The sequence below is a fragment of the Rhopilema esculentum genome, chromosome 21 (genome assembly GCF_057945365.1).
Source record: "Rhopilema esculentum isolate cy_ngs chromosome 21, ASM5794536v1, whole genome shotgun sequence".
In the NCBI taxonomy this organism is placed as follows: domain Eukaryota; kingdom Metazoa; phylum Cnidaria; class Scyphozoa; order Rhizostomeae; family Rhizostomatidae; genus Rhopilema; species Rhopilema esculentum.
In genome coordinates, this window is record NC_142835.1 from 5156706 (window position 1) to 5184217 (window position 27512).

A 27512-nucleotide genomic window follows, 5' to 3' on the forward strand; every position below is an offset into this window, starting at 1 on the left:
CTGTATAAGCAACGATTCAAACACAAGCTAAAACTACTAACGGTCACTTTACCTTGTCATAAACAACCCCACCAACCCCTGACATTGGTGCATAAACAAGCCGTTCCTTCTCATTCAAAGACCTTCGCTTCTCCTTTTCTGGTAAAGGACATGGATCAGGTAGATAGCTTATCTCTCGCAAGTTATAATCACCACAACCTGTAGAAAGATGTTTATTAATGTTGTCAGTAACATGAATATTTTCAAAATAACATGGCTCTCCAATGTGCTTAGAAGGAAAGCTTTCAATGACACAAATGTATTGTGATAGAAAAAGATCCATTCTTCTAAAGGATTTCACTACTTTCCAATACTACAATAGCCATAATGCTAGTTTGAAACTCTTAATGGTACAAATTAAGACAAATTTCAAAACTTCCTACCTGTTGGAAGCCTGATTAAGTAAGGCAACTTGATATAAGCCAAGTATTATTAATCATTTGTTTATCATAATCAACTAAGCAATAAAAAAATGTAATTTACAGATCAAGGTATCCATAACTATTAAGAATTAAAATAGAAGTATCAAAGCTCAAAAGCTTATAGACCGTCAAGAGACAGACTTTGTTTATTTCTGAATGTCAGAATACAAGCTTACCCATGATGTGAACCTTTGAATTATATCGTAAATGAGCTCCTCTAACATAACCATATAGACAGACTGTTCTGTCTGCATTTGGTTGTTGCCGAATGGACTCTGGGTCAGTTAAATCTTCCAGCCTGTACGGACAATGAGATATAAATTGGCATTAGAACTTGCAACCAAAACTTTGATGGTAGAAATATGAATATATTTTACAGTTCACATGATTCATTACACTGGATATATTTCAAATTGCTTTTACTTTTTTCCAATTCCAGTTTCAGGTTTCTTGGGTTATTGACACAATATTGATATTTAATTACTTGATCTTTTTTTAAAAATTTTGCAAGAAGCTGCAAGTGTGTAAATTTTTACAGATTTGAAATATTATAAAATTTTAACAGCAATGTTGAATTAATGAGTTTGCTATTAAATTTTATTAAACAAAACACTTTGCCAGGAGAGATGGTAACCAAGCAAATCATGAATGAAATTTGACAAGAATGTGTTTGACAACAATAGGTCTTCTTGAGCAAAGGCAGAAAGTTACACAAAGTTGAAGATTGCTGAAATGAATGGAAAAATTTGAAACATTGAAGTTTACTGTATTATTTTTCAATCAAAAGCAATAGTTAAGAGAACTATATATTCTTAAAAGCCTGAATAAAAATTCCTTTCTAAACATTACCTGTCTGCAAATATATGAGGATGGGTAGTTCTCCACTTTAATGGTCTAAATTTCATCACAGAAATGAATCTCCCAAGATTATGTATTTCAGTTTTTGAATAGCTTCCATGTGTGATACCAGACAGATTGAAGAGCTTGGCTCCCTATATGAATTTAGACGAGACACATGGTTATAATCTGAAGCTTTCAGTAATACACTTTCCATTTATAAAGTTAATTTGATAAAACTAAAAAAAAAGATGTAGAACAAAACAGGTGCTAGAGTATAGTTTTAATTATCAACTCCACAAAAAGAAAGGTCTCAGCAAACTTATGCCATATTAAAGTATTCAAAAACAGCAAAACTTCTTCTCTGATCAAGGATTTAGTTTTCAAAAACAAGTAAACAGAAGTAACAAGAAAATACCCTGAAAGCTTAGTAGAAAACATTAAAAGAATATGTTGCAGAAAAGACTTCCTAAGCTTCAGTGAGATAAGGATATAGACAAAAATATGCTTTAAAAATATGCTTTTATATAAATAGGTAAAATTTTCATGAAATGAAGATGTCATAATTTTAAACAAACCTGGTAAACCTCTGTCCAGAATCTCTGCTTCATCTTCTTCTTAATCTTTTTTAGCGATTTGTTGTTTTTCATGAGATCAAGGTGTGTTAGAACTCCCATTATCTTAGGGAATCCATGCACTTGTGCTATGTTTAAGAACTCAAAAATTTCCATTTCAAATCCAAAACTTGCATCAATAAGCAATAGCACCTGAAACATTGAAAACTAATTTATTTCTGAGAAATCTTTGCAAAAAAGTCTCCAATTACACATGTATATATTTTCAATGGAAAAGTCTAATATGTCAAACCTACTCTTTCTAATAGTGGGCTATCCAGCTTTGGCCATCAAGATCTCAACATACAAGCTTAATATGTGGGCTACAAGGTCAACATGATTTGTAGTAGAAAACAAAGTGAATTTTTCTTCCACAATTTTATACGGGAATTTTTGCAATTAATATATATAGAGACATATTTACCAAATCTGCCATTTTAGCAATATCAATCATGCAGCAGATATCATTATTGCATTCAATGAAAGTGATCCTCTGCTTTTTACCTATAAAGAAAAGATGTCTTTCCTCAGGAAGAAAATTACCTATATATAAGGAAAGAGCTAATCAAGAAAAGAGATATGAATTTCATGATTAACAAAACACAGAGAATTCTTTCCTCAAATTCTATCCGAGCATTTTTGTAATTTGAAAAAATTTGCGCAGTTGCAGCACAGATTTTAGTGTGAATCCAGCATTTTTGCTGAGACAGTTTGACCAATTTTGACAAGATCTTGGGGGGGGGGGGGGACTCAGATTCCCTGAAAATTGCCCCAAAATGCTAGGTGTGCCAGAACTATAAGTTTTTCCATATTTAAAATGAATGTATCTAGTTTTAAGGTGTGTCCTCAATGATACCATGTTGGCATCTTGCATGCACCATAACATGCTGTGCATACAGGAATCCAGCGCATTGAGTCAAGAAGAGCCTCCATTATTGATAAAGTCATAGAATAGAAATTGGCCTGTATTCCGGTTACCAGGGTGCATTCCATGTCAACCTGGGTCCACCTGGGCATTTGTTTAGGTATGCCGAAAATATAGGTGCAGTTAGTAAAACTGTAAAAATTGTTGCGCCAGACAAAGAAAACTGATTATTAGAGAAAACTGTGTTGTTTGAGTCTTTGTTTTACATTAACTATGTACATGGCTTCATGTTAAGCATGCCAACTCACAAAAATTTAAAGTACGCCAAAAAATTATTTATTGGCTTCCATGCCGAACACCAAAAAAACCTGGGTGTGCGGCAGGCCAAGGTCTTCGGGCCTAAGTACATGGAATGCACCCTGGTCCGGTTATTATCAAACATGAAATTTTTCGGCACAGACATTAGCCCCAGATAAAACATTCCCAGTCAGTGCACCAAGCCACATTACCAGTGCATTCCCAGTGTAGGGCTCCTTCTGAGGGACCTGGGGTCGTGGCTCCTGGATCCACCATTGAATGGGTAAAAATGGTGTAATATGTAGGGATCAGGAGGAATTTCAAAGTAAGAACCAAAGAGAAATAACGCTTACCCGACACTAAAGTAACAGGTCCTCGTATATCTGAAAACTTCTCTCGCGTGAAATTCTTTATCAGTGAACGTATCAGGGTTGTCTTTCCAACTTTTGGCGGACCAACAATCCCTACAACTATTGGAGGGGGCTCTAAAGGCGTTCTATCGACAACTGGCACATGCTGTTTTTTAGTCTCAAGGTCTTGTTTTCGATGAAAAGTTCTCGCTGCCTTCTTCACTGATTGAAAACCAAATGCCTTTGAATTCTTCTTATCAGGATTCGATTTTCCTTTTGCTCTTTTTTCGGCCTTAGGGCCAGCTTGTCTTTTCCTGTGTGCTTTCTTCGAATCGTCTTCCATTTTCACTTCTTTACCCCATGCGCCATGTTTTCAATCACGTTTTTGTTCAGCGAGCTGTTGTTGTTGTTAGCGGCAGGCCGCGCTGCGCAGGAAATTGCCTTTTTTTCATTTATCGTTTGAGCAGGCTTCGGTCGGAACAAGATGGCGGGATCACTGTTAGAAGACATTTTCTTTGTCAAAGACATCGATCCAGGAGGGAAAAAGTTCGACAGAGGTAGCTTGATACCGTTATGCCTTGGCATTGAATAAAATATTTCAACTTCGAAATTTTTAACGTCTTTTTTATCAGCAACATGACTACTAGATCCCATCTTGTGTGTGCGCAAAAATCTTTGTCCATGCACGTGCCCAGACTTGGAACTATGTGTGATATTGGCAGACTACACGAAAGTCAAATCACGAGTATCACGGTAAAGCAATACGCAGTTGCTTTCACTGTTTTATAAAACTCTTTCTATTGCAGTTTGCTCTGGTTCTTCTGCTGAGAGTTGCACACGCCCAGTGAAATCTTCATAACCTCCATAAATGTGTTTATTGTTTTGCTTGTGCACGTGCGTGGTATTAACGATATTGTGTTCAAAGGCCTTTTTGCTTGCCATTTTCCATTCACTTCTAACATGAATGTAGCTGCCATGCAAATGCAACCAATCTAGCTTGCCAAGGAGACCTGTTTTGCGGGGTTAACCCTATCCTCTTTCCAATGAATGTAATGTGTTGAATTTTTTCTTATTTTTTTACAAACTTAAGTTTCCAGATTGCATTGTGAAAGTGAAAGTTACAAGATGGATATGATACTTGATGTGAATACACAAATTTATCCAGTGGACTTAAATGACAAGTTTAGTGTTGTATTGACAACAACTCTTAAAGTAGATGAGACGCCTGATGACGGAGAGTATAATCCATCTGACACTGGACCATCAAAAGCAGACCAATTTGAATATGTGATGTATGGTAAATCATATAGAATTGATGCAGATGATTCTGGGAGTGAATCTTCAAATCGTTTGTATGTGTTCACTATTTTTTATCCAATATATTTTACTTCCCTCAACCAAAATTTTATTGTACTTTAATTTTAGTGTTTTTTTACTTTTTCATGCCTTATACAAAGGGTCATTTTTACATTTCAATTTATTTCAATATTCTTTTTCAATATTATTAGCAAAGACTGAGCAATATTGTCATCAAACTAGTTCAGGCAAGCTCCTTACTAAGACTTCCTAATGCTCAAACACTCTAGTTATATTTCAGTTTCTTTTAAATGATTATATCTGCTCACACTGCTCTGTACTTGACTTTTAACTTTGTAAAAATGATTGGCTTTCTAATTGTTCTGTTAAAAACAATATAATGCAAACTGTTTTGAAAATTTATTTCCAACATTAAGTATTTTCCAATTTTTTACAACCTAGAAGCCTTGTGTTGAACACTTTAACTTTCCACTCCTATGTACATCAGTGTTTTATCAGTTATGCTTGAAAACTACACTTGAAATGTAACCTTTAAAAATTTGTTCAAAGGAATATGTTATGAAATGTATTTATTTTCTCATTAGATCAGCACATGTTTCATTTGGTGGGTTGCTCATGAGACTTCAAGGTGATGCAAATAACCTGCATGGATTGGAAGTAGATCAACGTGTTTATTTGCTCATGAAAAGACTGGCATTTTAGAACTTTCATTGTTTTTGTAAATTGATTTTCAACCTTGAAGCTTTTGAGAAGGCTTTTCAAAATGAAGAAAGACACATGGTCTCTGTGATGCATATGGAATGTTGTTCCTAATAAAATGTTTGCAGACTCGTTACTACATTTGTACATGGGAAAGAGGCAACTGGAAGTTGCATGGATATTGTATTAAAGAAAGGGCTATGAAATTTTGTATTTATTAGATCATCCTATCCTAAAAAGGCCTTCTTGGATAACTGACACCTTATGCTCTATGTTTTTAGTAACCATGACAGAAGTTTTAGATTTGTCTTGCCATTGCTTCTGTTTCAGCTCCTGTAGCAATTTACTGTCAGTGAAAAGTAATGACTCATTTCCAGCCAATTATTGCAATATTTAAGATCTAAGAGGCAAAGAGGTGTTTCATAGTCAATGTAGAATGAAGCTATAGAAACTTAGTATGCATTAGTAAAGCTTTGTCTGTAACACTCAACCAGTATAACAAATGATTAAGAATTTAAAAATTTAGAATAACCATAAAGAGATTGGAGGTATACTCTAAGAAAGGATAAGGGATATAGTCCTGTTGAGGCACATCAACCCCCATCAGCAGAAAATCTTGGCTATGTTGAGCAGAGGAGTTCCCTTAAAATGTTTAAGTTAGGTTTGTAATACAAGGAAGACCTGCGTAGTATTGATGGGGCCTAATTGAATTTTAAAATGCCATTAAGTGGGAAACTCATGAAGTTCTCTGCTCAGATGACTGAAAATATTGTGTTTGTTTTCCTTTCAATTTTTTTATTTGGTGACTGAATTTTTTTTTTAAACATTTTTATTATTTTTTATTTCTTTCTTTGATATTGCAATATCTGATCTACAAGTAGCTTATTTGTTTATAAGAAAAGAGGTTTAGCAGTTCAGTTCATTCTAGACAAATATTTTCTGGCCTTTTTTTAAGTTGTTTGGTTTAAGTTCAAAGTTCTAATGCGAAATTTTATGACAGCACTCCCCTTTCAAAAAACCATTTGAAAATTGCTGCAAAAAAGTATGATTTGATGAGCATTGCAAATTTCATCAACTATTTGTCAAAATTCAGTTGCACATGACCAGGCCTCTCCACCTTATCATGCTCATATTTGAGAACTCACCTTGGGGGTTTCTTGTGTGTTTAATATTTATTGTGAGTCATGTAAAATTAACATATGACAATATTATACAACCCAGATTGGAAGCTCTGTTTCTTGTGGGGGAAATTTCACATGCCTGACTGCGAGAGTGTGCGCCTGAAATCACACACTTTTAAGATATTTGTATTGTTAATGATGCAAAATGTATTCAAATAGGGACTTTGCGCTGCCAATATGGAAAAGTGCGCAGGTGGAAAACCTGAATGCGCCGGTGTCATATGCGTTTCTGTAACCTTATGCATTTTGGTCCGGGTACTCAAACGCATGGCAATTTTGGTTATGCAAAATCATACCCAAGCACTTAAACAATAGGGTACCAAAACGAATGGTGGAATTTAGCATGCAAAACGGTCCTGGTACAGAAACGCATGACAATTTTGCTTATACAAAAACGTACCCAAGCTTTTAAAAAAACAGAGAACTGAAACGAATGAAGGGATTTAGCATGCGACCTGGTCAGGGAACACAAATGTTCTGATTCATAATGTTCAGAATGTAAAAAACAATCGAACTATTTCTAACAAAGGGGTACTAACAGGAAGCGGTGCTGTGATTTCCCTTGTTAAGTTTATGCAAAAAAGTACAACATTAATGGCGACTCCAAAGTTTTCTTGATTAAAAAGTGTGAAATTTTAAACAAAAAAAGAATTGTGTTCTATTTGTTAATTATAATGTATCATAATATCGCACTACGATGAAATCACTTGATTTGAAACACATTGTGTTTCACAATGTTACACTTTTGCATAGGGTACCAAAACGCGTATGACACCGGCAATAAAAGTTTCTAGCTCAAGGAAGAAGAAATTAGATTTTAATTGATATATACTCAACATAAAAATTTCAATTTTTCAAATTTAAGTCACAATATTTGCGTCAAGATTCAATTTTATGATTCAATTCTGTGTAATTCTCTAAGGGATTAAACGTTTGTGGTCAGATCGACATTCGCAAAGCCAAAGACACCAAAATTCTTTTGTTATTGATCGCTTGCTCAGTTGCTTAGCACCGATCTTAGTTTGTTGCTGTTGTTGTTGGCGGGAAAGAACATTTTGTTTACCCAAAACATAGTTTCAATGGTAAAAGTCAGATGAGCAGTTGAAACCTTATAAGAATGACACAGGGAATGATGACCCTTTAAAGAATTCGAGACCAAAGTCTAAAATCCGCGTATACCGAATCCAAATGCCATATAGTGACATGCTCGATAACTTTACTTATGGACGCCAGAGTCGAATTGGTTTTGGTCCCAGTACCTGCATGACCAAATCGACTTTTCATCGAAGCAGGAAAGAAGAAGGAGAAAACGAAAGCTCACAGGAATGGTCTGATGGTTCTGTCTATTCTGGTGAATATAAAGATGGACATCGACATGGTCATGGAGAAGCAAGATGGCCGAATGGAGAGGTGATGATGACTTCCTCCACATTTTTTCATTTGCTTCTGGAAACCACGTTGTTTCATGGCCTAATTAAACATCTCCGTAATTCTAAATTAATTTCTATTAAATAGTCTAAGCTAATAATAAAGCCTTTCATTTTGTTCTGTGGGATGAGCCATAACTTTTTATTTTCAAGCATCACATATTTGCTTTCATTGAAGCCCGTTGCCAGTTTAGTTGACCATTTTTCCAATAATGTTGTTTTACCGAAAGACAAAGAAAAATAAAAATCTCGCACATTATTTTTATCTAACTTCTCACATTATGTGTGAAGAAATATAAAAAATTTTTGACATTATTTGGTCTGGCCTCATATTTTTCTAATCATATTTGGAATATTGCTATCCCAAAATATCCCTGGTCTGTAAGCATATCTGATTGGCCAAGTGCAAGCAAAAACAACTCAATTCACCCCTAAAAAAGAAGCTGCCTACTATAATCGAACCAGAGAGCAGAATGTCTAAATTTTAAAATTGCATCCAAATATCATTGATCCTTCTTTTGAACAAAAACAGATTACCTTAAATGCTGGCCTATCCTGCATAGAAAAGCCTGCACTCGAAGAAGGCAATGAGGGCAACAATAGCAAAACAACAAGAAATGCCTAATTTTGCAAGGGCAAGGAGGCCACAGCCCCTGCTGCCCCTCCCCCCTCAGGCATACGCATCCATCATCCTACTTTCTCATTCCTGAACATCTCTTTCTAGCAAACTGTCCTCTTTTTTTATTTCAACACATCTGAAAATAAGTTGCAAGGCTTGTTTACCAAGGTTTTGACTGAAAATTGACACTATATAATTAAGTAACCAAATAAGTTGAGGTCACAGCTTATAGAAAATCATTTGGATCATCATTTCCATTGATATGTCATATCTTATTTTCATCAGCATTTCATAATTTCTGTGTATAGATATATATTGGTGAATTTATAAATGATAAAAAGGAAGGTAAAGGAAGCTACTTTTGGCCTGATGGATCACAATTTGAAGGCAGTTTCAAGGCAGACAAAAGAAATGGATATGGAAAGTTGAAACTCGTCAGTGGAAATGTGTTTGAGGTTTGTAAAGCTTACTGCTATTTTATCTTTTATTGACCTTATATGTTTGTCAATCATATAATCATATGGTAGTATATTTGATTTAAAGCAGCAATGGGCAACCTTTTATGCGTGGGGACCAACTTATTACATATTTGGCATCCTGACAATTCACTGCCAACATGATATCATTCTGAATGTTTAAGTGCACATATTGTTTATTTTGAGGCTCTAATAAATGTGGTAAAATATGATTGTCAATTTCTTGACAGAATGACAGAATTCTCTACACATGCTGGATGCAGATTTTTATGAAAATGATAAACAGAAAACAAACTTTTTACAAAGTTTTAAAGATTTTGGTATTCTTCATCTGTTATCTTATAAAAAAAGGAACTCTTAAAATCTTGGTTTTTTGTCATCAACATCTATCAACAGTTTTGAGATGTGGAATTTTGGCTAAAAGTGATTTTATACCCTCCTTGGTGACCCTGACCTAATTTTATCTGCTATGTATATTAGAATGTCACTGACCACTCCCAAAATACAAGCATTTTTTCAGAAAATTTGAACTTCCCTAAATGTTCTTTCAGTTTTGTCCCTGATTAGTCATGTCTATTGACAGAGCAATTTGATTAATAAGTTCTTTCACAATCTGTGTCCTGGGCTATGTCACACAACAAAATTAAAATTGTTTAACCGCAATAACAAGGTCAAAAACGAACTTTTCAGTGACACTACAATTTTTTTATTAGGTACAAATGCTCAGGGTTGTGACAATCGGGACACCCCCATGCCCCCCAATGTCTCCAAGAAAGTTGGTCATACAGTGGGGACCTTACTGTGAATCAGAAAGTTTGACCAAATTTCAACTCGTAATTAATTTATTTTTTGGTCATTGCTGGTCATACTCAGCTTTCTTTTTGGTAATATTGCAAACAATCTGCCATAACTAACTGCTATAAGATGCAATCAATTTAACATTTCAGACTAATAACTAATTACTGCATATATTTATAATTTCAAATTTTGTTTTATGAGGAGCTCAAAGAAGCTGTAGTTTTTCCCATAAAAAACTTATTGATTCCCCAAAAACGCGAAATCTACAAACATTTATTTTGAATATTTTTAAATTTATTTCATGCATAAAAATTTATTTCTGCAAACTTAATTTCCTTATACTTTTACGCCATTATTTGCTCTAACTTTTTAATCATTTAGTGTGTATGTGATAATGTATTTCATTTTTAATATATTTATTAAGGAGAAATAGTTGGCCAAAAAAGTGTAATTGGTCACTTTTTTCTGAACGCCCCCGCCCCCCCCCCTTAAAGCTGAATTTTCTAGGCACATCGCTGCAAATGCTCATATGTTCTATGAACAAAGGTAGCCAGAATCAGTTTTGACCCATTGGAAAGCACCACATCCCACTTTTATTGCAATTTTTAAAATATACGCTTTATGTACATTGAAATATTTTCAAAACAAAGCATGCTATTCAAACAAGGCTTCTTTTTAAAGTTGTTTAGAAGCTTTCATTGGGGTTAGTTTTTAGCAGTTTGAGGTTTTATGCTCCGTTAGGGGGCGTGGTCTCAAAAGCCATGCTTTTCCAGCGATTCAAATCTTCGTGAAACAAATAAAACCACCAAAATTAATCTTTTTTCAGAAAGTATGTCGAGTTGTCTTTGAAATTCTATTCATTTTTCACCGATTTTTTGCAAGGCTTTGCTGACTGTCAGCATTTTCTGACGTAGATTATTACTTCTACCCAATAAAGAAATTATGTTCAAACCCTCACAGTAACCTTACAGTCATCAAACGTAACAAAAGACGTTAACAATAGGTATGGGTTTGAAATACAGATCCAACAAGAGTTGGTCAAAGAATTAAAGCATTTTTTCCAACATTCACTCCAACACTTCAATTAAAGAGCATCACCTCTGCACGGACAAATTGTAAAAGGCAGCTGTCGAACGCATCAAATATCCCATCCAATATCTGGAAACAAAATCTCGTTATCTCGATCAAACTTCGCCCAACACCAGCTTGCGAATGCTTGATTACCCAACGAGGATTTGCTAAGTGCATCGAAAACCTAATCCAACATTTGTGTTCTGCATGTTGTGTGAAATGTTGGATACGTTAGACTTTGCCTGCATGTGTCTGCTTTTATTTTCATCACAACGAAGGCTTTTTGTAAATTATTACTTGATATTGTTGATTGATTGTATCTTTTTAATCATAAAAATTTCATTTTCTGTAATGAAGACAATTAGAAAAGGTATTGCCTGTAGATTTCCAGATCCAAATACTTTTGAGAAATCTCGAATGTCGTTTGACAGTCTAAAGCTGTTACAGAATGGAGAACAACCTGCCATGTGCGCATCTGACTTGTTTTATTATGCTTCTCCAGAACTGAAAAGACATCGAAACAAATAACATTATGTAACAAATGACAAAATGCAAGAAATACTCCCAGGAAGAATTTAGACATTTGCCTAAATCTTCTGTTGGCGAATAGTGTGGGGAAATCTTCACGATTGTCCATATTTTTCTCACCATAATACTTTACATTTTATGAGTATTGAAGGTTAACGAGAAACATTGAAAATTTGTATTTGAAATTCAAACCTCTACGCAGAATCAGAATCTAACAGTTTTCATAAAATATGACCTATCTATGTAATTGAATATATGATAATTTGAATCTAATACTTCTAGAAACTTTCTATTTGAGCAGTAGGCCCATATTGCGATCTTCATTTTAGGGTATTTATGTGGATGACGTGCGACATGGACCAGGGATTCTAAACTACATTGAGGATGACACTCAGGATGTGGGCCTCTGGATCAACGAAAAAATTTATAGAATCTGCAGTTACCTGCCACACTCTTTCACTTACAAAAATTTTTCACGCCATTCGATCAATGCATCGCCGGAAAAAGGACGAATACCCCAAGAAGGAAAAGCGGAGAAAAATCGAAACAATAAAAAAACAATTTGGAAAATTGACGATGAAATTTTACTCACCTTGCCAAAAGAATTTCAGTATGAAGACATATTGAACAATAGGAGATCGGAGTTTCGTCCAAAGGGCAAATTGGAAATCATTTCAGAAAAATTTATCAATTGTGCTCGAAAAAGGGACACCTTGGCTATTGAGCAGATGTTGAGGTCTGGAGATGTGCACCCTGATGTAACGGATGCCACTGGCTTTGGCGCAATGATGGCTGCCTCTGTAAGAAACTCACTTAGCTTTGAAAATTACGATAATAAGGCATTGCTAGCCTGATTACGTTGAAAGTTGTGTTTGAATTCTGTTGATTCAAAGATAAGCCATTGACACGTTGGCCCTTTCTAAAGACTCTTATCAACTGACGTCCCAATGAATTTTAATGCCAATATTATCCTATTCTTTAAAGGTTGGATGAATTCTCAGCTTATTTCAGCCTGAATCTACAAGATCTTCTAGAATCTAAATTCCCTTTAGGAGTTGCTAAAGAACAATTTTTTCGGAGAGACATTGTCACAAAAGTATCTCCAAAGAAATTTTAATTTAATGATTCTGTGTATTTAGATGAAAATTTTTTGATTTTTTCATTTTGGATCACAATTTCAGCCAATGAATATTCATTCAGATTGTGCACTTCACTGTCTTGAAATCATAATTTTACTCCAGATGGAGCCCCCCCCCCTTCCAGTTAAAACACTTCTGCATGATAATTCACATGAATTAAAATATCCACTGACAATTAATCAAACCTCTTCAACCTTTTTAGGTAAACTGCCACGCTGATGTTATCAACTGTTTGCTTGATTATGGTGCAAACGTTAACATACTGAATGCTGAAGGGTTATCTCCACTAGCTGCCTGTCATGTCCTTCTCTATACCTATCAAGATTTTGTTGACAATATAGCTGAAAACATTCCAAAGGAAAACACATTTAATAGTACAGAATGGGACAAACAGCGTGGTTGCTTTATTCACCGAAATGACCGAAAAGCCATTCTAGCAATGCATGGGGCCTTTCGCTCTTCAAGCAATGAACTCAAAGGAAAAAATCCTAGCAAAGCATCTCTGCATTCAGCCCAAGGTATTTTCATTTTAAACATTTTTTGTCGACCATCAAGTTTATTTTTGTTTTAATGCGTTTTGATAAACGTTTAAACTTATAGGTTTTCTAAGAATTAAAGAAAATTGCACCCAGTAGTTGTCGAGCAAAGCTGAGTAAACGAGGTAAACCTAAGACTGTAAAGCCACTCTAGAATATGTTTTGTGACACATCGTGTTTATTAGAAAATTTTTAAAATCAGATCAACAATAATTTCAATCGTGATAATATGGCAAGCCATTATGAAGGCAAGGCACCATTATTTGCAGTACTGAAGTTTTCTTGTTTGTAATTTTTGTTCGCTGTTGTGTGCAATACTTGTCTCTACTAAGCATTAAATTTGTTCTTAATCATAGAACCATATCCTCTTTAAACATGCTTCTTTAACCATACATCTTTAAGCAAAGAACTGCAATTTTCTTCAATACCCAATACAATCTTCTTTTCTCTACGTAGTATCAAGAATTCACACAAGTTTATTTTGGGTTTTTTTTACTTCTACAATTGAGTTGAATTGTGTATTTGAGTGATATATTCCCTCTGTTGTTTTTAGGCATAATAGTGAATGAAAAATGTCCTGAAGTAGACACCATAACGGATTCTTTTGGAGCGGACGATCGAAAAGACCAAGATATTCCGCAAGAAAACTGGAAACTAACTTATTTTAAGCGGACGCTCAGCAGAGGTGAGGAGCTGGACATGATAAATCGAAGCTTCAAAGAGCTGAAAGCCAGGCCTTTTGACTTTCAAAATATTTATGATGACTTAGACCCCGTGCCATTGCCTGCGCTCGCTGCGGAGCAAGTTGCAAAAGAGGTTGGGGGTGAAAACGAAGCTGCCAAGATGAGTAAAGATAATATATCAAACGAGAGTATTTACTGCGGTGACAGTAGTTTTGGACATGCGCCAGGAATCGAGGCAATCACTGGGGATGCAAAAGAAAAACTGCTTAATAGCGAGAGGTAGACTTTTCTTCAGCTTGCAAAAGTAATTGTAAATTGATGTTTTGTTGTGAATTAAAGGGAACATTCTAATGATTAATGTTACAGGGCCATGGGGCCAAGTCGTTATTGGTGGGGTAAGGAATACGAAAGAAGAATTTTGGCATTTGTGAATTCAATGACTGTTCGTCGAATCAAGCTTTTGCGCTTTGATGAATGCGTTTATGTATTGCTGCTGTAAGGCATAGACTAGGCCCCAATCATGTAAAATTTAACTTTCTGTTTGTGAGCCTTGATATCTTTGTAGAAAGCCACATCTGAAGTCAACCATAAAACTATTGCTGGACCGAGGGGCCGACCCAAATTCATCTTCTGTGCCGATGCCTGTGATATTTTTTGCTGTCAAAGCTGCGGATATCAAGGCTTGCGAGGCACTTCTCGCTAAAGGAGCTGATACATCCATCAAATTAGACGAGAATGTGAGTATTTCTTTAGCCTCTTTTGCCAGCTTTCTTTGTCTTGTTCTCCTCCATTCTCTTCATTTATTCATCTTCATCCTCTAGCTCTTACTTCTTCTCATTTTCTTATTTTCTTAATTCATCTTCTTCCTTCTTCAATTTTCTTTCCTTCTTCTTCTCCTCCTCCTCTTTCTTCTTCCTCTTCTTTGTTATTCTCTTTCTTCTCCTTCTTCCCTTTCTTCTTCTTTCTTCTACTTCTTCATCTTCTACTGAACAAGAATCCAATTGCTCGATTTCTTTGATGCTATTTTCTCCTGTATGGTGTATTTTTCCGTAATACGTTTTTCACTCATGCCTTTCTCTCAACAAACCATTTTCACCTAATTGTTGAAGATCACTGTTTCCTTCCTGCTGTCAATAGATTACTTGATGTTCTGCTTCTTTGAACTTGACTGTACCACCCAAATATCTTGCTCAAAATTTTCTTTACTGATTTGGATCACAATCTTTTCAGCATTATGAGATACGTATTTCAAGCGGGGAAAGGAGGCTCGATATCCAAAATAGATTTTTACATCCAAATTTTAACTTTAAACATTATCCATTAAGGCAACGATGGTGATCTACTCAATGATAGATTCCTCACTAACACTAACACGTTCAGACTCTTTATGAAAATGCATAAACTGTTCCATACTTTAACTTGAATTTGACTATTCTACACATGAGAATGCTAACAGAGTCTCATTTCTTATCTATTACAAAACCAAGTTGGTGTGTAACTAAAAACATCTTCATCCCTTTTTGCAAAGAAAAAAACTTGACCACCGAGCTGAATCTCTACATAGGAATCTCGACATTGCTAAATTTCTTATAGGTATTTACCAGGAATTTTAGCAAAAGTAAAGCGAGAATCGAAAATAATGCTCTTAATATTGCAAGAATCACATGAAAAAATTTTCTCTCTGGATTGTTTCTATCTCATCGTTTTTATCTGGTTAGTTGATTAAAGGTTAACAGTGGTCCCAACAAAATCATTTTCCCCAGCCTACTATCGAGCCGTTTTGTTGTATTTCAGCGTCTTTGCCTTGCACCACTTCATATAGCAGTGTCGCTGCCGTGCGCCGAAGGTGTCGACATAACGAGGTTATTATTAGAGGCCAATGCCGATCCCGATATCGAAGATATGGCGTTCAAAGGATCTGTAGGCGGAAGGACGCCTCTGCACATTGTTTGCACGCGAGAGGACAACGATAAGGTGATTGTTCATCCTTCTCTTAGGTCGACCTTCTTGGGCCAATATTTAGGCTGCCAAATAATTTGCATCTCTACCGATGATTTTTACTGCATTTTCACTTCTCTTAAATTGTGTTTCTAATAAGATGATGTTGTGAGTGCATGAAAGAGCATCATAACACACCTCTCTCAATGTGTGCAAAAGTCAGCTAGATGTGTTACAATTTGGCTGAGATATGTCCACGTGGGCACGGGCTGTTTTCTCATCAAATCTTTCCATATTTTGTTGTCATTTATTAGCTTTATATGAACAAAACCAAAATAATTGTTGGTTAATATCTGATATTTCAATGTCCATATCTAACCAATTTTTCTTATTGAGGAATTTTCTGGTGCTCTTTCGTGTGTTTTGGCCAACAATCAAAATATCTGAAAATAATTATTTTGTGACGTTATACTTTCAACGAAATATCTTTTTTAATTAGTGCCCAACCAGCTCAAAGGTTCCTTGCTTGCAGTAAAAGGGAACCGAAGCAAACAGTCAATTCATAGATTGTAATTCAAAACCAAACATATTTTGAACCGTAGATAGTAATGCTTCGGTGTTCTGATGAAAAATCGCCTGTTTAATCTTAATCTAATCTCCCAAAACTTAGCAAACGCTGAAACAATTAATTATAGGTGCCTTTGTAGCCTGGAAGTCTCGCATCAGATCTGTCACCAGAAAGACTTCTTATTCTTTAACTGGTTCATTGATCTTCTGGTATTATCAACTCTGTATAGGCCTATTTACATCCCATCCAACATTGATAATTTAGGCTGATGACGGCATTTTTAAGACTGTTTTCTACATTTTATGTGCTAAGTAAACGTCTCTACGTCAGTATTCCCATATTCATCAATGCAGCACAAAATTTTATTCATTCTTCGATTTGAAATTATACGCTTTCTTTGCAGGATGCACAGAGTGTTGCTTTGTATTTGCTTAAGCACAAAGCAAATCCGAATTTGCTGTGTCATGGCCATTCGCCTTTGTCATTGGCAATCTGCAGTGGAAATGATTTTGTAAGTCTGAAACTAACGCCCTTGCAAAACGACTAAACATTTCACTAACCATTTGTCTCAACGTTTGTTTAATGAAAAGTTTAGTGAAAAACGTGTTGAGTGTTTTTAAGCAAAGTCAAAAGTTTTAGTGTTGTTTAGTGTTGTTCAGTCATTTTGCCACCAATTAAACATTTGTTGTGCCAGCGCAGGCACTCTAGCTGTGCAAATCAAAAGGTTTTCTTCGATTTTCCTCAGCTTTTCTCTATGTGATCCAAAATCTCTAGAGTGTCTTCGTGAGACATCTTTGTCATCTCGTTGTCCGAAGGAAGTTTATGCAGAGCCATTGACAGCTTGTATCAAAATGCTTTTCAAAAGGGACATTTTCTACTATCCTTGAAGACATGGTCTAAAACTTTATCTAGTGAAAGCTCCAAGACCCCTCTGAGTAGCCTCGTTTTGCTTGCATGTGTCCCTCCAATCTTGCCATTATTGCTACACTACTGTAAATATAATTTGCTTTTATCGTTACTATTGGTATTTTCGTCATAAGATTAGTCTTTTCTGGTTTTTTTATCTAATCTTAATAAATGTTTCTGAATCAAAATAAGCTGTACTATTCATGCACACTTCGACGTTGGAATATGTGCATAAACTGTGATAAAAATCAATGCCCGCCAAATTATAAACAATTTTTTTTCTCAAGGTGGTCGATGTACTCCTCAAGCATACTGCCAATCCAAATTTGAAACTAGGGAAAGCCGTCGGATCTGCACTGTGCGCAGCAACAACATTTACTGCAGAAAGAAGGAGACAACCAAGTGATAGAGTCAAAGTCGTATGCTCAAGTTATTTTCTTCAAGTTCATTTTTGCTCGAAAATTTTATTTATCCTGTTGATTACTGGCTGACAACATTTTTGATAACTTTGCTCTTCTACATTCAAATGCAAAACATCTTGATCAATTATGTACTATGACTTGTTATCGTTTTTTACAAGTTTTGTAATGCAGTTGGGAGTTGACAAACGTGTTGCATGTTGAAGGTTATGATTAATAGATTTGAATTTTTTCAGTTATATCATTTTTGGGTTCTTACAAGGCTCCTTCTCTACTTCTGTTGTTTTCCTTCTATAAGATTGACAAACTGGTGAAGGCAGGTGCCGACCTGTTGGCTCCTATTCATATCTTGGACAAGTATCCCCCTGGAACAGTTGTTGATTATGCTTATCATGTGTTCAATCAGGTATGAATCACGTGCGTTAATTGTACATTTCTTTCGTGAATTTATGGGGCTGGAACGAAAGATGGAAAATATTGTAGGACTTTCTAAGGCATGAGTGGTTGAAATTGAACCTCAACTTTATTGCCGTCTTTTGAGTCAAAAACCGACAATTCAACAAGAGAAGCAAAGAAAAAATGAGGTTAATTTTCACCAGTTGTTGTTGCTGGTAGAAAGATCTTGTTTTTGTGGGTAAAGTCGGTTTTGTTTTCAAATAAATTTTCTAATCAAAGCTCACAAGAAAGCATTTTTGGGCTCTTACAAGGCTCCTTTTCTACTTCTGTTGTTTTCCTTCTACAAGATTGAAGTACAAGCAAGGGCTGGATTTATTCAATGAAGACGAACTGGATGTGAAATTTTTCCTATTGTAGGATCGAAGAATAGCCCATACCCCATACCATGCCCTCAGTGCACATGAAAGAGCTTGTCACAACACACGGAAGGAATTACTTGAACATTTTGGCTATTTGCTTCGCACTGCTGCGTTAAAAAGAGAAAGGAGCATGCTTGAAGCTGAGCTTTTGAACATCAACGAAGCAGGTAACTGCAAACTTTCTATTAACTTCAATTTTGTTCCATAACTAAACCTCGTTTTTTTGATGTCACATCTTTGTGCATTGACTTGGTTCTCTCTTGTATGAAGTATGTAATCAGAGCATTCAAGTTTAGCTACTTTTCTGTATTCAAGAAAGAGGTGGCTTTTCTACCAAATCTGCAATGCCTGCCAAAAGTCTTGGGACCCTGATGTCAGTTTTCAAGGTTAGATTCAGCCATCCCCTCTCCCCCAGGTAAAGATGTTGGTTAAATATTGAAAGACATGGGAGATTAGAAAGTACCTTCTGTTGCTTTACTTGTTTGGTATTTGACTGAACTCTCGATATTGTAGTAAGGGGGAAAGAGGCTGAAGTAGAAGTTTTAGAGAAATGTAATGGAAAATATAAATTACAACACAAATTATTGAATTGTTGGTAGGCATTTTGAAATGATGGCAATTCTACTCTCTAAAATGTCAATAAAAGATGTGCAACAGGAGGAAGATATGGATATAGACCCTAAAATTTCCCAACCATGTTGAACATTCAAGGTTTTTTATGACTGTAATCACACCTAGTTCTGCAACTTCGCTATCAGAAAAAATGTTCAGAAGACAGGCAGAGATAGCCAAGAAAGAAAACGTTTTTTCAAGAATTCTATGCTACGATTATTCCCTCTTGGGACATTTTTTATAGCAACTTTTTACTTTTCAAGTGCTATCTCAGTGGTACACCTTTGAAATGCCTAGTAGAGGAAATCTTTCTGATTTCTGTCCCGATACTTGATCAAATTCATCAAAAGAATACTGATATTTTGCAAGGTGTTTCTCGTAACTTCTTTCACGTAAAATTTCTGTTACAGCAAGGGTGGATGAAAATGTAGCCACAGCTGATTTAGGTAAAAACATTTCTGCAAAAAATCCATCTACAAAAAAAGAGACTAGTAAGAAGGTTTCCAGCGAGAACTCTGGAGACAGGTCACCCAAGCGTGATCCCAACTGTGGACTGCCCTTTTCAATCGTTAAATCAAATGATGCGAAAACCCTTGCTGCCTTGGAGACAAATGCAGCCAATCAACGAAGACTTGAGGCGAAGAGGAGGTTCCGTTACTGTTATGAGTGTGGTCGACTGCTCGGTAAGTGGTGTCCAGTCCCTTGTTTTGTGTTGTGTAACACAGAGTATTCCAAGCGTTACTTGATGCTTTGTTTGAATTTGTTTGTATGTATTTGCTACCTAGCACCTAGGACACTTGGGAGCTGTGATTATCAAGCAGTGTCTTGGATCTTTTTCTCGATAAGCTACAGAAAGCTGACAACCCTCATAACTCTGAGTGAAAGATTTGGTCATGTCAAGGTCTCGAGCCATAGACGTTGGATCTGAAATCAGCGACCTTAAGCACTTATCCAACCTCGCACTTATTTAGTTATTCTTTGCTTATCTGGCCTCAAAATGTGTATATATTTGTGTACGGAAGATCTAGTGCTGTGCTGATGCCGATCTTTTTAGATCTGTATCTTGCTTTTTAAACTAAACTGGTTCATGACCAGCGCAATGACTAATTTAGTTTATGTTCACAATGAAACTGAAGTTGAAAGTTACTGAAATGTTGACGATAAAAGCTCCTTGGCAAGCTTGAAATTGAAAAGGCTGTTCTCTCATTAGTAACGAACTCTTTACACCATAGTTTTCATTTGATTGGTCAGTCAATCCATACTTTGATTGTTCATGTAATCTTGTAATGCAACTTTCCTTTAAAGGGGTGCGACTTGCAGCCTGTACACGTTGTAAGGAGGTATTTTACTGCTCAAAAAACTGCAAAGTCAAAGCTTGGAACATGCGACATAAAGAAGAATGTGCTCGTTTTTCAGGTGAAAAATTATCTTGAAGTATTTGAATGTCACTTTCGCTCATATTGATAATTTCCAGGAAACAAAAATATTTATCGTTTCAACAAGCAGAGGATTCAATTATTTTCCATTTCTTTGCTTAAAACGGTTTAACATAAACTGAATTTGTACTATGTTTTGTGTGTCATTGTTTGTTGAATTTCACAAGGATGTCTTTGCTATGTCTTTTTTATCATGTACGATGTGGATTTACAGCAAAAATACGTTTTCAGAGCCTGCCTCTTTTGGTTCCAGCAGCTGTTCATCGAAAGTCTCCCGTTTAGATCGTATTTGTTGCTTTGTTTCTAGATGCACTTCTATGTTTAGTTATACTTGCAGCTTTAATGGCTATATTTCTAATGTCAGTGCAAGAAAAGGATTTTTTAGAAGACTGGTTGCGGGGTCGACCTATGTGCTTGTTCTGTCACTCAATTACATTTCCTCTTGACTTATTCCTAATGACGAAACAGTATATTTTCTTTTTGCTATCATTCTGTAATTATTCCTATTGAATATATTGGTGTGGCTGTATTCTGGTTTAGATTTTGACTGTGTGCAGAAATTTCAGTGCACATGGACCATACCCAGTCTCAAACAAGGCGATGCTGGTTCAAAGGGACCATAGCTTGTTGGTTCTGTTGAAGCATTTGCCCCACCAGTCGGGATGTTAAAAGACTATCCGTGCCTGAATGTAAGAGGATTATCGATGCTCTGGCAAGAAATCATCATTTGATTATTTCAGAGATCAAAATTGTCCTTTTAAGATTAAAAAATACATTTGCACAATTGATAAAAGCACGTTCCAAATCAAAATGCTCTTTTAGTAACTTCCTAAAGCGTGGGGAAGGGGGCAGGTGTCTCTGGCCCCCCCTCCCGCTAGTTAGTACGTTCCTGAATACCATTATCAAAGCAAACTTTTTTTTATATTTCAATGCAATATTGATTGCTAGTTTCGTTATTTTTTTATTAAAATCCATTGTTTTAGGCCGACGTAGCAGAAACGCTGCCGATGCGGAGGCGGCTGGCACAGCTACACCGACTACTGACGCTGAATGCACTACTTTGCAGCCTGAAAGTCCTTCAAGAAGGATTAGTGACCAAATAACCGAAAAATCAGCAAAGAATGGTTTAGCAAAGACAGGACATACTTTGTCTGTCAAAAGACAAGGAACTGCATCGTCAAAAATTGCTTCGTCCAAGGCACATTCTGCAAAGACAAGCTCGCTTAAATCATCATCTCATCGCATAAGGTCATCGATAGAAGTTTATAATGGATCGAGCCACCCAAAAAGCTAAATTTTTATTTATAGTGTGTTTTGTAAATGGAAGCGTGAAACAGTCTGCTTTTTCTTATATGAAATTCATTTGTGAAAACGTGTTCTTTGTTCTCTTTGGTTGCCTCAGTTCCTGAACGTTTCAATTCTTGTTATTTGTTTTGTGTTGTATAATAAACAGAAGTGAAAATTTTTATCTAAAAATTGCCAAATTGATCCCACAGTCATCAATATATTTATACATTTGATTTATTTGACGATAAGGTCAATGCAAACTGAGACTTGAAATGCCTCGTTCCAATAACTTGAAACCTGGACGTCTTGATTGCGTTAACACCCTCTCCCCCTATGTCCGAATTCATCCGGATTCACCAAACCCCCCTTTCCCCCTTCATAATTGACGTCCTTTGTGAATGACCCCTTAGTGCGCATAAGTGAAAAGGTTATTTTGCTCGATGTATGACGTATAACATATTTATCCTAAGGAAGAATAATTTAGATATAAACTAACCATCTGAGCATGGCTACATACAGAAGTGTCTTTTTGCCAAATGCTATAAAATGTGACTTGATAAAATGTTTGATGATATTATGTATGGGCGCAGCAGATGGTACACGTTAGGGGGGGGCTTAGTATCAAGCTTGCCCGAGTATTATCACTTCATTGGGGTTCAATTGCCCAACGGAGTCTGGATTAGATAATTTGTTCTTGATTAGAGGGGGTATAGGCCTCCCGACACCTAGAATTATTTGATGCGGACGGATAGTTGTGCTACAAAACCCCTCTCAATTAATCGCTGTGCCATTAACAATATTTATTGCTTAGTGTTACTGTAATGGGCTATTAGCATTGTTTTACTCTCTGTATCTCACAAGCTATACTGAGTCTTTCTCTATTCTGTGCTTGCGTGGAAGATCACTTCCATTTTCAATAACCTTAATATCCCATTTTCTTGTAACATAGGAAGCCGTCCCACTAGCCTGGGTTAAAACATATAAGTGAGTCAATGGAAACGGCATTTTTCTTCGACCCGTTTTTAATCCGTTTTTGATCGTTCCCACTAAGCCGGGTTAAAATGTATCCAGGGTGAAAACTTGTAAGAGAAATCGGTATTTGCATCAATAATCCTTCAATTTCTATCGTCATAGGCCAATGGAAGCAACATTGACATCCAGGATTTTGTTTTTTGAATTTTTGGCGCCATCTCAATTTTTGAACGTTGCTGTTGTTGCCAGTGGGTCAGAAGCTATCCGGGTTTCGGCGTTTCCATTAACTCGCAGGTGGGTCAAAAGATACCCGGGTTAAAACTGACCTACTTTGAGACCCGTTTTCAAACTTATTCGTTTTTTCAAGTGGGTTAGTGGGAATGCGACGCAGAAACGGATAACATTTAACCCGGATATGTTTTAACCCAGGCTAGTGGAAAGGCTATAGACGTAGCTGCTTTTTTGGAATGGTCGCATTATACAGGGGCCCCCGAGGCAGGGAGACAAAGCCGCGGCTTTTTTGCAAAATCTTTTGTTAAGAGTCTTTAACTTGCCATTGCCGCCCCCCCCCTCCCCCTACTTTCCAACTTGTATCGAAGCTTACAATTAACTTGTTTAAATGCTTCGTGAAAAGCCTTACTTTGGATCAAATGTTGTTTTGAAGCTCAGCTGTTCGCAATCTTGCAATATGGCAAAAATATTATCTTTAAAATGGAATAGAAACATTATGAGCAAACAAGCGTTATAAAAACAGTTGAAACATTTTCTTTTGAAAAATATACGGCATTCTCTAAAAAAATGGGCATTTCTAAAGCGTAGACCTATGATTTAAACAAGAAACCAATTCATCATTGAAGATATATACAGTCTACTCTCGATAAGTGGAACCTCATGAAACGGAAAAAAAGTTCCACATATCGAACTTCTTCCTTGTCTGATTTCTCTGGAGAACGGGGCATTTACGAATAATGAAAAACAGGGGGAAAGGAACAAAAGAAAGGCTTTATAAGTGTTTATGTTCCATATGATTGTGTTTTTAAAGCAATGTAGTTATGCGTTGAAGGTACAGCGTTGAAGCTTATCTGACTCTATAAAAAAGTCTAATAGGGTTTCAATGGCACTTCTTAATTGTGTTGATGTAGGCTATTCCAGAGTGGCGGCTCCAGCCTGGGATAAGTGGGGGGACAAAGGGTGTGTCATGGACCACGCCCTTTGGACCACGCCTTTTTTTCCTGTTTGAAACATTTTCTTCCGGAGGAAACAACTCTTATCTCTTATCTTATCTTAAAGTGGGGGGGGGGGGGACTTGTCCTGTCATTCCCCCCCCCCGTGGCTCCGCCACTGATCGCCATCCTCTTCATCATCCTCTACTTCGATTGGCTCCTCTACTTCACGTACTATTGCAAAGATTGACTCGTCAGATAACATAGGCTCATCTCCCCTGGGTACCAGACTCACTATATATAAAATAAAATTTTATCATATATGTAAGGCTCATCATGAAAACTTGCAAATTCTTCCAGTGAGACCTCTCCAGGGTATTCGTCAACGCCTAGCCTGTGTTCCAGACCCTTAACTTGAAAGTAGAGAAACTACTTTCAAGTTAGGGGTCTGGAGCACAGGCTATCAACGCCAAGAGATTTCAATTTTTCCAGATCGCTTCTTAATTCAATGAACGGGTCATCTAGATCGTCTAATGCGCTTGTTTGGTCTTGAGGGGAAAATGTGAGATTTAGCGAAACATTCTTTCACTGTTTCTTCAGTTACGTCCTCCCAATAAACGGTAAGCATTTTCATGGCTTCTAATACATTCACTTTTGGAATAGAATTGCATCAATTTCTTTTAAAGCCTTGTATTTGTTGACTTTAGTTAAACAGGCAAGCCTTTATTTCGAAGACTGCACAGCTGCCATTTTTTAAATGTGACTGCTGATGTATTTTTTGTTTTCATTACTCGATAGCAATCGAATGTTCGCAAGGATTTTCGAATGAAGAATGTATTGATTGAAATGATTCGAATGTACTTAAGATGATTCTTTTTGAAAAAGTTCCACTTATGTGAATAACTATTGCTCATGGGACCAAAAAAATGGTTCCACTTATCGAAAGTTCCACTTATCGAGGGTTCCACTTATCAGAATGAAATAAGAAATGTTTGTTAATGCAAATCCAAGGAACCGAGGAAATTGGTTCCACTAAACTAAAGTTTCACTTATCCGGGGTTCCACTTATCGAGAGCAGACTGTATTCGTAATGTAATTTGAAATAACTTCGGCCGCTATTGTATTTCGTTTCTGCTTAATCTGTCTGGAACTGACACCAGTGGCGGACTGGCCCACCGGCCCATCGGCCCGTGGCCGGTGGGCCCCCTCTAAAATCTGGCAAAAAGGGCCCATCTTGGCAGAAGAAGGGCCCCATTTTAGGAATGTGAGGCCTTACGATGTCCCATTACGAATGATAAACGTCATGGATTACATCAACACTGAGGTTGAGCATAGCGTCATTGCATGTGGTTGTAAATAGGATTGGGTCAAAATTAAAAAAAGTATGATTTTTGTAAGTTATGGGAGGCAAATAGGGAATTGGAACTTATAATATGATGGAATTTTCTGGAATTTTGATTTTTCATGGACCCAGGTTCAGTTTATATGCACAACATTAGTTGTAGAGTTCACTTTAATTTTTGTCAGTGGTGAGGGTCGAAGCTAGCAACAAAGTAAGGAGTTGCGATTCAGTAATTGACTTTAAAACAAACTCAGCGTTAATTATTTATTTTCTTAAGCCATACTTCAGCGGGGACTGCTGCATCTTCTTAAAGATTCTTCTACCGCATAATCTAGCTTTTGCTTGCACTTGACTGTTTAGTGTGAAACATTAGCGGGTAAAGGTATTGCCTCATGGATTTAAAAATTGACATAAAAAAGATGTCAAGAAAATGACAAGAATTTGCCATATTGCACATAGTGGACGAATAAACTTTGAGTAGCAAGTGGTTCTCATAAAAGAAGTCAATGTTGTTGCAAAAAAGGGACAGGATTGATCACTGGTTTCTTGAAATGCAAAGGAAAGAAATGCAACTTCTGATAGCATTTGAATGGAAAGGTTTTTCGAAATGATAAACCTTAAAGTTTTGTAAAAAAAATATCATATGTAAGCACGTATCAAGTCTGAAATTTTAGTAAATCCTTTGGTTTCAGAAATATTTGTAGTGTTTTGTTGTTTTCTTGAGAACTGTGGCGCTAAACAAGTCTTTTCCATTTTCGGTATTTGATAGAAATTTGGACAATTCAAAAGGCGTTCAATGTATTCCTCATGGGAGCCACACCCTCTGCAAAGCGAATCAGTGTACTTTCCTTTGTAGTTTGCTATTAGGTCTGACATCTTTAGTTTAAACTTCAGTAGGGATGAGGCTTCCTCACACCTCAGATATTCTTTCATTTTAAACTTACTATCCTTTGAGGTTAGTTGTCTTATTACTTTTAACTTTGTTTTCTACGAGAAGGTATCTTGTGCAAAAATTACTGAAATCCAAACTAGACCGAATTTTCATTATTTAATGTTAAATTTCAATTAGAGTGCTCTGCACCCATTTGTCATCAACAGCTCAAATTCCTGCTACATATATTTTTTTGCTTAGAAATTGATCGATTTTGATAAAGTGTTCACTTGACCACGCCCCCAATTTTCAGACCACACCCACCTAGCCTCCTCCCCCCTCAGTTTTTCATGGCCGATTAAAAATTCTGAGCCAGTCCGACACTGTGTGACACAATAATCTACATTTGCATCTTTCAATGACTGGGGCCTTGCCCTTCTTTGTAATTGTCGTATATTTGTAATTGTCGTAAATATTGAAAAGGATGTTGCATCAATAAATACTTTGTACCTGAGAAAGTTCTCTTGTTGATTTTCAAAAATCAGGACCCACGCCACGAATTTCAAGTTGGAGGGGCCAAGTTCTATCAGTCGAACTTGAATTTAGTGCTCCAATACAGGGCCTCTTTGGAAATATTATTGCTTACCAAAAAAGTGGGGAGTATGGCCCCTCCGCCCCCGGCGGTGTGGGCCCTAAAAATTTGTATGTTAAATGAAGCGAAAGCAAATATATTTTGTATGGAAACAAAATGAGCAAAAATAAGTAAGACCATTTCTTATAGTGCATGTAGCTAACCAGTGCTGCAGGTCCAGACCCATAACTTGAAAGTAGAGTGTGGCTGATAGGGTGGCTCGGTAGGGGAGGGGCGGGGCGGTGCTGCAGCTCCGAAAAGACCCTTAAGGGCTTAGAGCATATGCCACTGTTTCTAAGTATAGCAAAGTTTGTCGTAAGGGCCCCGATAGGAATTAGTCATTATCATTTTTCTTATTTTCATTGTAAATTTTACTGTATACAGTATAATGTTTTAATTTTGTAAGTAATTTTTTTTGCAGGGTCAATTGTAAAACAGTATTTAGACTGAATTTGTACCCTGGGTAAATAATTTTAATATGAAAATGAAATGAAATGAAATATTTTTCGTTCGATCATCACCCTTATTCACTAAGGGGGGCACGTCCCTGAATTTTAGGGATGCTCCTATTATCCCTGAATTGTTTTTTTTGCGTAAAAAAGCTTTACGATCTCCAATGTTTTTTTAGACAATGTTACATATTAAAACTCAAGA

The 27512-nt window shown here is 36.4% G+C and overlaps 3 protein-coding genes across 5 annotated transcripts in view; 2 read left to right on the forward strand and 1 right to left on the reverse strand.

Moving 5' to 3' along the window:
- LOC135684322 (ribosome biogenesis protein BMS1 homolog) overlaps window positions 1-3812 on the reverse strand; it is a 15172-nt gene extending 11360 nt beyond the window's left edge. For all 3 annotated transcript variants that reach the window (XM_089114771.1, XM_089114769.1, XM_065199846.2), the window contains exons 1-6: window positions 3428-3812; window positions 2337-2416; window positions 1877-2065; window positions 1311-1453; window positions 638-759; window positions 53-198 (exon numbers count right to left, since the gene is read on the reverse strand). In XM_089114771.1, coding sequence (XP_088970897.1) covers window positions 53-198; window positions 638-759; window positions 1311-1453; window positions 1877-2065; window positions 2337-2416; window positions 3428-3767 — 1020 coding nt within the window. In that variant the 5' untranslated portion in view covers window positions 3768-3812. The remainder of the gene's footprint in view (window positions 1-52; window positions 199-637; window positions 760-1310; window positions 1454-1876; window positions 2066-2336; window positions 2417-3427) is intronic.
- A 33-nt stretch (window positions 3813-3845) lies between these two features.
- LOC135684338 (DNA-directed RNA polymerases I, II, and III subunit RPABC3) lies at window positions 3846-5743 on the forward strand. Its single transcript, XM_065199866.2, has 3 exons — window positions 3846-3981; window positions 4515-4776; window positions 5326-5743. The coding sequence occupies exons 1-3, from the start codon at window positions 3909-3911 to the stop codon at window positions 5441-5443; spliced, it is 453 nt and encodes a 150-aa protein (XP_065055938.1). The 5' UTR covers window positions 3846-3908; the 3' UTR covers window positions 5444-5743.
- Window positions 5744-6048: 305 nt separating this feature from the next.
- Window positions 6049-21964, forward strand: LOC135684323 (ankyrin repeat and MYND domain-containing protein 1). The gene is made up of 14 exons (XM_065199847.2): window positions 6049-8031; window positions 8976-9122; window positions 11870-12340; window positions 12882-13197; window positions 13769-14177; window positions 14464-14635; window positions 15693-15872; window positions 16808-16915; window positions 17598-17729; window positions 18028-18135; window positions 18543-18711; window positions 19567-19839; window positions 20462-20572; window positions 21576-21964. The coding sequence occupies exons 1-14, from the start codon at window positions 7810-7812 to the stop codon at window positions 21884-21886; spliced, it is 3129 nt and encodes a 1042-aa protein (XP_065055919.2). The 5' UTR covers window positions 6049-7809; the 3' UTR covers window positions 21887-21964.
- The last annotated feature ends 5548 nt before the right edge of the window (window positions 21965-27512 follow it).

Excerpts from the sequence above, each read along its gene's own strand:
- LOC135684323 (XM_065199847.2), top strand. The coding sequence starts at position 7,810 with ATGCCATATAGTGACATGCTCGATAACTTTACTTATGGACGCCAGAGT. Across the intron at positions 9,123-11,869 it reads TCAGTGGAAATGTGTTTGAG|GGTATTTATGTGGATGACGT; the intron begins GTTTGTAAAGCT and ends TCTTCATTTTAG. Across the intron at positions 18,136-18,542 it reads CTTATCATGTGTTCAATCAG|GATCGAAGAATAGCCCATAC; the intron begins GTATGAATCACG and ends TTCCTATTGTAG.
- LOC135684338 (XM_065199866.2), top strand. The coding sequence starts at position 3,909 with ATGGCGGGATCACTGTTAGAAGACATTTTCTTTGTCAAAGACATCGAT. Across the intron at positions 3,982-4,514 it reads AGGGAAAAAGTTCGACAGAG|TTTCCAGATTGCATTGTGAA; the intron begins GTAGCTTGATAC and ends TACAAACTTAAG. Across the intron at positions 4,777-5,325 it reads AGTGAATCTTCAAATCGTTT|ATCAGCACATGTTTCATTTG; the intron begins GTATGTGTTCAC and ends TTTTCTCATTAG.